The 11,585-nt window shown below is 37.5% G+C and overlaps 2 protein-coding genes across 2 annotated transcripts; both read right to left on the bottom strand.

Moving 5' to 3' along the window:
• Nucleotides 1-1,478: 1,478 nt before the first annotated feature.
• On the bottom strand, nucleotides 1,479-2,573 carry LOC140245610 (allatostatin-A receptor-like). Its single transcript, XM_072325174.1, has one exon. It carries the CDS (start codon nucleotides 2,571-2,573, stop codon nucleotides 1,479-1,481), a length of 1,095 nt encoding a protein of 364 aa, XP_072181275.1.
• Nucleotides 2,574-8,455: 5,882 nt separating this feature from the next.
• Nucleotides 8,456-9,553, bottom strand: LOC140245609 (allatostatin-A receptor-like). Its single transcript, XM_072325172.1, has one exon. The coding sequence runs from the start codon at nucleotides 9,551-9,553 to the stop codon at nucleotides 8,456-8,458; it is 1,098 nt and encodes a 365-aa protein (XP_072181273.1).
• Between the last annotated feature and the right edge of the window lie 2,032 nt (nucleotides 9,554-11,585).

Raw genomic sequence — 11,585 nt, 5'->3', positions numbered from 1 at the left:
TACACTATTAGGACCAAGCAGTTTCTCCATGAAATGCCGTTAACTGCACCGCAGGTCTGGGTTAATAGTCAAAATCGAATTAATGATTGCAATGAACCTCGATTATTAAAATTGGTCACCGTTTTGAGCTGAGGAAGTGACTCAAGAGAATCCTGAAACTTCACTCACCGTGAATTTTACACGTAAGATCCGACGATTGGATGTAACTATGTGGTGGTGTTCTACTACCTGGATGAATTAAACTCTATAATGACATTCTCGTGACAATATCAATAAAGTCGTCATATTGTTATCACCATCACTCTTATTTGTAGCTTTCCAGCATAAAGCAGAAGGATTACGCTTGGGAAGGACTCACGAGGCGGAGGGGAAGAGGAGAGAAACCATGTATTTTCCTAAACTGTGAATTTTCATTATAATTGAGTGTCTACCTCGTTCATGCGTTGATATTGAAACAAAGTATGGGGAGTGAGCAAAAGCAAAACATTAAAGAGATGGTATATCATTGGTGGAGATGAAGATTGGACTTTCGAATTATAACGAGATTCCATGAAACCACTGAAGAAATAGTACCAAGCATTACATTCTATAAAGAAGAATTCAAAGTGTATTTGATGAAAATCTGGTTATAATGGCTGAAACATCCAAAAATCAAAGTAAAAGAAAGCAATCGTAATAAAAGGTACGTCCCTACCTTTTACTAGAATCGTTCTAGTTTGGATATTTCAGCCATTTCAAAACCAATTTTCAATAAACATTGAATTCCTTTCAGAATTACATCATCTTTCACATTTCATAAGAGGTTTCTCATTATCCCACAAAAAAGTTAGAAATCTAATGTTAGGTCTCAACCAAAACTATACAGTCCCTTTAAACAGACCGAAAAGATGGCACTGCATATAGATATGTCAAGAAACATGTCGTATGCCACTTTGAAAGTGAAACACACGCATTTCGATCTTCTAGAAAGTGTTATCATTTCAAGAATCTCCTTTTAATCAAAGTTAAGAGGTTTTGATAATTCTGATGCCGAAACAAAGAAGAAAGCATATACAAACAAGAAGGGGAAAATGAAGCCTTTTTATACCATAACTCCTTTGAAATGCTGCCAGTGTACTCATGAACAAAATTTGAACACGTCACAGCATCAAAACCAAAAAATCCGGTTTCAAAAACATGATAAAAAAAAAAAACATAATATGGATTCTGTGTAACGTTTGACCCATTTAGTGCCATGATGGTATTAAACCCATTTCCTCCATCGCGGTATCAGACTTTAATCCAGGAATGAGACAATGTTTCAACTGCCCCCAGAGCAGTCACTGTTTAATCAGTACATTTGCCTGCGTCCTCAAAGAGAGAGAGAAAAAAAATGCCTTATGTTTAATACTTGTGCTTTATCCACTTGCATCGCCTTCGTGCCCCTGAAATTTAAATGTACATGATATGCTGACAAGCGGCTGTACGGGGAAAAATAGTTAGGGTTTGTCGATCCTAGTTTGACTTTTGTCTGATCGAAATTGTGATTCCAGATCCTCAAATATCGGTGCGTTTCCTTTGCCTGTTTTTCTGAAAAAGTCTTTTACGGCTTCGCGGAATATGGGGTGACGAAGGGTATATACTATCGGGTTGACGCAGGAGTTACAAATGGCGAGTGCGGTAGTTATACGGGAGAGGGGACTGCGAACATATGACGGAGTGATGAGTCCTAGGTTAAACGAGAGGAACGCTATCTGGTCTGGAGCCCAGCAGATGACGTAGATAAGGACAACTGTCAATGTTAGCGTGAGGACTCGAGATCTGGCAGTCAGGTGGAACGATGCCGAGGACTCATTTGACACGAAGCGGGCGGCTTCTCGCCGGAGTGAGCGCGCAATGGCTGCCTGCGTCAAGAGCATAAAAACGGTCGGGAGAGCAAACTGGACGACGAAGATATAAATCCCGTAAACTATTTCAAGATTTCTCTGCTCTCGCTGATATACGCACTTCCCCAGTATCACACCCGTAGTATTGGTCAAAAAATTTCGAACCATAAAGACAAACGATCCTGCCCAAATGAGACAGACGATGAGATTGACGAGTCGGCGATTGGCGAAGCGTCTGAAATGAATGGGATAAACGACAGCGAAGAAGCGATCGAGGGATATTGCCAGGAGGCTGTAGATCGATGCGGTAACCGTGGTCCACATCAAATAATCTCCTTCCAATATTTTACAAAATAATGCGCCCGTCCATGAATTGGGGATAGAGTTGACTGTCCGGTACGGAATCAGGAGAACAGAAGTGATAAAATCAGCTATCGCCAGATTTCCCACAAGGATATCTGTCGAGCGACTCTTGGAACGACGGCCGAACACGACAGCGATGACGAGAGCGTTGCCGGTGATGCCAACAATTGCGATGACGAGCTCGCAGATCACATACCAAGACCACGTCATACCTTTCCAAGACCAAATAATCACATTTTTCCCAGCTACAGACGAAAAAGAGTTATAGTCCTCATCGCCAGATGATCCGGGGGAGGCTGTTAGCATTTCGGTCACCATCACATCCAAATGTCCCTTGGCAGGCATTCCAATAAGCGTTGCACTTATTGTTTTGAAAAAAAAATGAATTCCTTGTACTCTGCTAATACAAGCATGAAGGAAAATTATATCAAGATTATGTCTTATTGCGTTATTTTCATGGAATGGAAATATCATATGAAAGTCACGGAATTGTATTCAATCTGATAAATAAACAGATTCCGTATCCTAAGACACGTGTGGAGTTGGACATATTTATCTTTAGTATACCAAGGTAATTTGCTGTCACTTTTTGTGATTTAGTGTTCATGCATAAAATTGCCTTTTTCGAAACTATTTACCGCCAATGACAAGAAGAAAGTTCTTTTTTTAAATCATTACATTGCGTAGCAGAGACAATGTCTAGGACAAAATTAGGTAATGTTGATAAAAATATATACCATGGTAACTGGTACTGATTAAATGAACCGATTTTTTTTCCAATAACTTTGCTGTTAAACAAAAAAGTGGACTATACTTTCATGAAATTTGAAGTAGAACTGTCTTTCATCCATTCTTTAAAACAAATTGTCTAAAAAGCTAAAATAAAAGAACACTGCTCTTTGATACTCCTTCAGATCTAAGGGGCAACTAAAAGAGAAAAAAATGAGTGTGAGCCTGCCTTTGGATTTCAAAAGAAACATTACTGTTGACGATATTAACCTGTTTTAGTGACATTAAACGTACGATTGTTTAATTCTTAACAACACGACACACTAACACCGACACACAGAGAGATGACCACACTTACCTCATCAGTCCGGTCTCGCAGTGAACGTCGAAAAAAGATGAAGTGAAACTTTGAAAAACTTCGACGCTACTTTTATATAAAACCACATCGCTAGATCACTTGGCGAGTGAGAAAGAGTTGAATGGAATCTATGATCTAGTCTTCAAGCCACTTTGGAATTCATGCATTGTCAGCCTGAACCCACCTCTCTCTCTCTCTCTCTCTCTCTCTCTCTCTCTCTTCATTTGCCATAATTTCATAAAGTTTTTAGAAGGGAATCAGGGATATTTCCTCAGATGAAGATGAATCGCGTCATCATCATTTTTTTTTCTTTGCGGTGATATGATACAATTCCAAATTCATAACGGTCATTAATCCATGCATGAATTGCAGTGCCCAGCGCTAATGGATGTGCAGTATATTTATTTTTTTTTCACTCTATATTTTTTTTTTTGTTCGACGAAAACGAACATCGATGTTTTCGTTTTCTGTTCTTTGTCAGGAACAGATCAATGGTGTAACAGAGTTCCTGGATGCATTAACTCATGAAGAGATTGCATGCCTGTTCTCTCTCTCTCCCTCTCTCTCTCTCTCTCTCGACCCCTCGAATATATTGGTAGAAATAAACAATTCGGTATCTCAACTGTTGTCTGTGCTGTTTATCCGTCTTTCGTCCCTTGATAGATAGTCATTCTCTTTCCTCTGAAATGTGTTTTTCATTAAGGTTTTGCTAGTAGTGTGTAGTACTCTTCTTTGCTTTTAGATTTTTTCCTCCCTAGGCTGATATGGATTGGAAGTGATCTTTTAGGAATTGAAGACCTGATTGTAAGAACGACCCAAGTCCAATTTTTGGCCAAATTCAGTTTGACATGGAACATTGTAGCTTATGCATGGACTCATCTTGTGTATAAATCATAAATCCTAATTACCCCCGGAGGTGCCTGAAATGAATGAGTTAAATCTTATATGAATGTAAGATTGAAGGACTTGGTTCATTCTTACATTCATATTATAGCGCCCTCTCTCATCCTTCTCTCATCTCTATAGCAGAATATCATGTATATGATTCAAAGAACGACCCAAGTCCATATGATTCGAAGAACGACCCAATTCCATCACACAAAATGGCCTCTCCACAATGTTAATGTTATTTGTCATAATAATATATGTTCTAATTTGTATATACAATGTTGCCATCCCATCACAATTAAATAGAATATTATTGGACAAATAAAAAAATTTTTTAAAGTTTACTCGAAATGGTCTTCCATGGACTTGGGTCGTTCTTATATTCAGATAATCAATTATGATAATGATAATGAAAATAATAACTATTTTTTTTCATATATCGGTAGTGCATTCCACATGTGTTAAGAATCTTAATGGAACATTGTTTCTTTTCCATACTACAATCTACAATCAACAAGAAGAGAAGATGAAGACGAGGAAAAGACGAAGAAGTAAAGACGACTTGGGCTATATCAAGAAAAAAAGTACATGTATAATGTTAAGTTAATCTTGTTTTGTATGCATTATGCAATTCTGGAGATCACTTCCCTTTTTTAAGAGATATCTGTAGAGGATGAAAAAAATGAAAGCAAATAAGATTGGAAAATACATATCATCGCATGCAACAAAACTTGCCTCATTATCATTCTCGCAATCACGAAATCAAGCACAAAGAAGGACCAAATTCAGTAGATTACAATAACGATTCTAAAAAACAATTAAACAAACAATAGCGATTTACAGAAACTATTAGAAACATAATCCAATTCTCTGGAGAGCCAGAGAGAGAATGAAAGAGAGAGAAAAAGAGAAAGAATAAAGTAAAACTTACACAGTACACATTCATACACACACATACTCAATTGCATATGCAATATATATGTGTTTGTGTGTATGTGTCTCTGTGTGTGTTTATATATGAATGTATAATCATTATGCTTAGCCATGGAATCATATGTAATTTGATAATTTTCCAATCCAGCTCAAAGTGTTCATAGTGACACACAAGGATACTAGGGTATCGATTTATTCTCACAACGACCATCAACGCGTTTACTCTGCAAGCATAAATTCGAAAGGGAATGTATCTCAAAGATAATATATTTCGTGGATTCATTGAATACATCAGTGTTACTGAAGCTTGAGGAAAATTGTATAATTGTATAATGGGTAAAGATGGCAGTCAGATGAAACATATATGCAAATAGAATGCAAAATGTAATATTGCAAACATAATTTGTAGAATGAAAGTTTGAATCTAAACATAGATGCTTAAGAAATATGATGAAACCTAATTAGAAGCAAGCTTAAGCGTAGGTCCTAGTGTTGAACTAAATGCAGACATCAAGATAAAAAGCACCGATACAACATAAGACGAAAATATAGAAAGCAAAAAGAAAAACCAATATACTTGAGGATATAGCATATTCTTCTCAAATACAGATTAAGAGAACAAAAAGATTCAATTATTGATAACACTAAAAGAATAAACTAAAATCTTACATTTATTTTATCTTAATAGCCTCTACATTTCGTTACAATGTACACGGATCCGTGATTCAAAAAGGTGCTGTGGGATAGTGTGATCATCGCTTCCTTCTTCATTAATTAATACAAAGATTGACGAAACACATGTACACGTCGAAGGAGATCATGTATTTTACACGCAAGTTTCGCAGATAGCTAGCAAGCAGACTGTGAATTTTAATGATCCGTACGTGGAAGGAGGCACTAGCAATGAACAGCAGCTGCAGGATTAAGAGACAAACAGAGACCTTCCACGCACCCAGTATACTAATCGGTCAATATTCGGACACTTCAAATAATGCAATGTTTTATGAGAGTAGATATGATTATAATTATGCAACTGCACCCTCTTAGATCCTTGGGCACTGTACCGTTACAGTCCATTGTCCCGAAGGTGAAAATGAATTTGTGTGTTTCGGAAGAACGAACCTATTGAATAAGGGATCCTTTTTCATTTTTGGATTCACGTATCTTCGGAATAATAATCATTGATTAACAGTGTTTAACAAGATTTTAAGTGTAGGCACACTTTATGATAGTTTATTTAAGGTTGTAACACAACCATAAACCATTTTCCAGTTGAGCTCGCTTATGAAATATGGTCTCAATGTTTTCACGTTTTTTTTTTCTCTCTTAAAATTTATTTTGAAGTGATTCCTTAGAAGTGACATGGCTATATACGTGATACCTAAAGTAAAAAAAAAAAAGGAATACAAAAACACAACTGAAGTTGTTACGAATGTGCAAAAGGGTTGTCACTTGAGTTACGAAGGATTCGAAAAATGGTGATGAACAGGGAGTTGGCATGACTCTCCGGATCGTTTCAAACAATAAGGAGCTTATCCAAGGAAGAGCTGAAAGCCTTTCGATTTAATTGTTAGAAATTATCAGTATTTTTAAATAGGTATTTTTTTCTTCTTTGGGGGGATGTATGAATATGCAAAAATAATTGTTACGCGAATTAGAGAAAGTTCCAAACAATGAAATTAAATATCATTATAATTTCTTCAACTTTACAAATCCGCCTAAGTCTTTATTTGCGGTAGTCGTGATATGGATGGGCTAGATGATGACAGTATGGTGGATGACTCTCCGGCTCCTAACAATTGGGGGCTTGTCCGGGAAACGAATCCGGGGTTACTCTAACGAGGAATTGAAAGCCTTTCGATTTGTTTGTTATAAAGTATTGGCAATCTTTGGCAAATCTTTCTTCTTTGGGGAGATGCTTTGAATATATCACGCAAGTTGGAGAAGGTTCCGAACAATTGCGGCGTGCACAAATTGACATTAAATTTTTTCAACTTTACAAATTCCCCGAAAATCCCCATTTGTGGTGGTCATTGGGGGATGGGTTGAATGATGACCGTGTGGTGGATTACTGTCCAGCTCGTAACAAACTGACTTAAACTGAGCTGAACTATCAGCCCAAATACTTTTCCAGAACATCTGATTTATCTGCATCATACAACTCGCCCGCTTCCAGTTTCGAGTGAAGAACAATTCTGCTCTTTACAGGAGGAAAACACTTATTGTTGCAATTGAGTGACCTTCGCCATTAAACTTCTACAAAGTAATCAAAGGATGTTATTTTAGGGTTCAGCCGGAAAAATTTTGAATAATATCATTAATACAGGATTTCCCTGCCAAATTATTGGATGGAGCAATTTCGTGACTCGTCCTAGTTAATTCTCCAACTCTGTCTAATATTCGGGCACTCACCCTTGATTGGTGAATGGGCGATAGAAGTGCCTTTCTCATTAGGATGATGAGTAATTTCCCAAATTATGGATTTTTACGTTGGTAAAATGTTTTCATAAAATCTCTCCTTTGTTATAAACGGAAGGTCTTACGCGTTAACATTATTTCGCGTACCTCTCAGTTATCAAGCTTGCAACTTCTTTGTCTTCAGAATGGTGACGAGTGTTGTTAACGGAAACGGATCATTTGTTCACTGTTGTGCCTCAAAAGTGTTTTCTGATCCATTCCGTCCTTACTTTCAAGTGCCGTGAGAGGAAACCCAACGGATTCTCAGTTATATGGGATTCTTGTTTATTTCAAGCCTTCCAACACTCTTCTGCAGAAACTGGTGCGCCCTGAAGACCCTATTAAAAAAAGAAAGTACTCATTATACCTCAAGTGTCAATTTAATGGGAAATTTGCTCGAACAATCACGTTCGCTAGACCAAACAGGCTCTACGTAAACGTCTTAAGTTAGTCCAGACGAAGAGATGTAATCATGCGTTATCATTCTGCTATCCGGTTGAATCAAAATCTATATCGATATTCTTTATGATAACATAAATATCATCGTCATAAATATCACTCAGTGTTAACATTTTCATCAATTGTCATCACCACCGTTATCATTTGTAGGATTATGAACAAAATGAGCACTCACACCACCCAAAACAAGGATGTGGTTTAAAAAACCTGATGGGTTTCAGGTCTTTCATAGAATGACAGGTGTTTCACGTTTAACCCATTTTGTCCCATGATGTGCGTAATAGGTACCGCTCGAACGTGTATCAATTTGTGCTTCAATTATTTGTGCACCTTGATTCTTAATAGAGGATTTTATCTTGGAATGCGGCAAATTGACAGCGCGCGCGAGTACGGCAAGTCAAAATTAAGCTATTTCGATCTTATGACGACTCTTCTCGGGTCGGAATTGTGACTCCAGGTCCTCAAATATTGGCGTATTTCGTCTGCTTGTGTTTCTGAAAAAGTCTTTAACGGCTTCACGGAATTGCGGGTGACGTAAGGTGTACACTATCGGGTTCACGCAGGAGTTACAAATGGCGAGTGCAGTGACTACGCGTGCAAACGGACTACGCACAAAGGAGGGAGTGATAAGTCCTAGATTGAAAGAGAAGAAAGCTATCTGGTCTGGAGCCCAGCAGATAACGTAGATAAGGAAAACCGTGAATGTTAGCGTGAGGACTCGAGATCGAGCGATGAGGTGGAACGATGCCGTTGACTGGTTCGCTACGAAGCGGGCGGCCTCGCGCCGGAGACAGCGTGCAATGGCTGTCTGGGATACAAGCATGAGGGCGGTCGGGAGAACAAACTGGACGATGAAGATATAAATCCCGTAGATGATTTCAAGATTTCGTTGCTCTCGCTGATACACACACTTTCCCATTATCACGTTTGTGGAGTTGATTAAGAAGATTCGAACCATTAAGAAACATGATCCCATCCAAATAAGACAAACGATGAGATTGACTAGTCGGCGATTTGCGAAGCGTCTGAAATGGAACGGATAAACGACAGCAAAGAAGCGATCAAGGGACACTGCGACCAGGCTGTAGATCGATGCCGTTACGGTGGTCCACATCAAATATTCTCCTTCCAAGACTTTACAGAATAATGCGCCAGTCCATGAATTGGGAATAGAGTTCAATTTTGGATACGGAATTAAGAGGATCGAAGTGACAAAATCAGCTATCGCTAGATTTCCCACAAGGATATCCGTTGAGCGACTCTCCGAACGACGACCGAACACTGCAGCAATGACGAGAGCGTTACCAGTGATCCCAAGAATTGCAATGACGAGCTCGCAGATCACATACCAAGGCCAGGCCATAGCTTTCCAAGACCACGTAATCAGATTTTGCCCAGCCACTGAAGAAAGAGAGACTGCCAGAGAGCTATATTCCTCATCGCCAGCTGAGGCTGACAGCATTTTGGTCACCACCACATCCAAATGTCCTTCCACAGACATTTCAATAACCGTTGCACACAGTGTTTTGAAAATCAATTCCTTGTATTCTGACACTGTAAGTAGAAATGCAATGTAAGGTATTCATTCAACATAATGTCTTATTATCAGATTATGTTATATCATTCGGTGAAGATAACGTCATCAAAATCACAGAAATGTATTCGATCTGATGAATACAAAGATTCATTGTCCATTAGTAGACACATGCTACATTCAGATATATCATCATTATTAGGATATCAATTCAATTAAGTTAATTTTATGTGATTTAACAGTCTTCTTCTTTAAATCAATATTTTCCTAAACTATGTATTTACCGCTAATATTAAGAATAGCATTCCAATAAATCCTCACTGTTACCGACGTCCATTCTTTCATTTACGTTGACTCTAAACAATTGTAACTCTGTGTAGTGGGACAAAGTTATGGTATATTACACAAGAAATGTTTATATTACAGGAATTGATACGGTCTTAATGAACGGATTTTTTTTATAGCCTTGCTGTTATTGAATAAGAAATAGAATATTCTACTGAAATTGCGAAATACAAAATTTCATGTCAATTGTCAAACACATTTTTCTTTGAAGACAAAAATATATAGAAATTGTGATCCTCCTTGAGTTTCTGTCGTTTTCATTGACACAATTTCAATCTTAGATAAATTAAGAAGGGCCAATAGATATATACCGTAAATAGATAATGTATATATATATATATATATATATATATATATATATGACCGTGCATTACAACCCCCCCCCCAAAAAAAAAGTCTCACCCCTTGATTTTAAGTGAGGATTAAAAAATGGTGAAACAGGTCAACCAAGCAATTCTTGCATTTTCTGAAAGAGGCGTTCTTCTTCTACGTTATTAGTTAGTTTGGAATTATAAAACGAATGGGAAAGTGTGTTTCGAGCAGCTTTTCTACAACCCTTTTTTGTAGAGTAGTGTGATCACTAATAGAGGCCCCTTTTCATTTCTTGAAAATCCTTTGCACATTCTTCACTTTCAACCCTGATAACTTTTGAATGGATAATGCTACTTCTTTGAAAGTTGGATTTATCATGTACAGAATGTGTCGATAGAGCATGCTTAATTTCAGCTTAATTTAATAATACCTTAATTGCTGTTGCTCCGGTGGTTTACACCCTGCTTTCTGACCTATTCATCGCACAGGTAGCAAGGCTTGGTAAAACTGAAGCTCTTGAAGACACCATACTTTAGAGCCTCTTTACTCAGTTCACACTTTTCCAGAGTGTGCGCTTTCTTTCCAATATTTAGATAGGTTAGGAGAGTCCATTTAAATTGAGTTATACATCATTTTAAAGCTTATGATCTGCCCTATTAGAAACACTGCCTTGAAATAAAAATCCTTGTGTGGCGACTTCTTGATGGTTTTGTGATGCAGGGTCACATATTACTATACATTATGCGAGAGGTCGATCCTGACCAAGACATACTGATGGTGTCTCATTGTGAAGCATATGTGGAAGAAATACAGTTTTCGGCTGTGATATGTCGAAATATTGACAGATCATGAGTCTGTACGTTTTACATATCCACACACTGATGTGATGCAGGACTCCCCATAACCCAACCACTTATGCCCCAGGTAATTTCAGATAATATCATAATTATTACCACAAATACACCTGATCCGAGAGTAGACATAATTCAGAAGTTGTTTTAGTTATTACATTTTATTATTGATATCCGAATATATTGTATGCTTACCTAGAGATACCATTAAACGATGGTAAAGTGTGATTATTGTACTTCGGAAGTATGTTACAGGAATTGAATCTACTTTCATTTTGTATGATACAAAACACATTTCTGTTGACTGTAGACTGCATCTCCGTGTTTAAATATTTTGCTGATTTGTGCAAAGGTGATATTTCAAACCAATTATTAATATTTTTAAAATTATCATCTCATTTAATTATATGACATTGCCCTGTATGTTATTGTGCCTTTTATATCATGGCACATTATGCCATTTAAACAATCATATTAAGATACGTTCTCTT

This window comes from Diadema setosum, chromosome 22 (assembly GCF_964275005.1).
Source record: "Diadema setosum chromosome 22, eeDiaSeto1, whole genome shotgun sequence".
Classification (NCBI taxonomy): Eukaryota; Metazoa; Echinodermata; class Echinoidea; order Diadematoida; family Diadematidae; genus Diadema; species Diadema setosum.
The sequence above is the reverse complement of the archived record's forward strand: the minus strand, read 5'-3'. Positions and strand labels throughout refer to the sequence as shown.

Coding starts and splice junctions, on each gene's coding strand:
- LOC140245610 (XM_072325174.1), bottom strand. CDS start 2,573: ATGCCTGCCAAGGGACATTTGGATGTGATGGTGACCGAAATGCTAACA.
- LOC140245609 (XM_072325172.1), bottom strand. CDS start 9,553: ATGTCTGTGGAAGGACATTTGGATGTGGTGGTGACCAAAATGCTGTCA.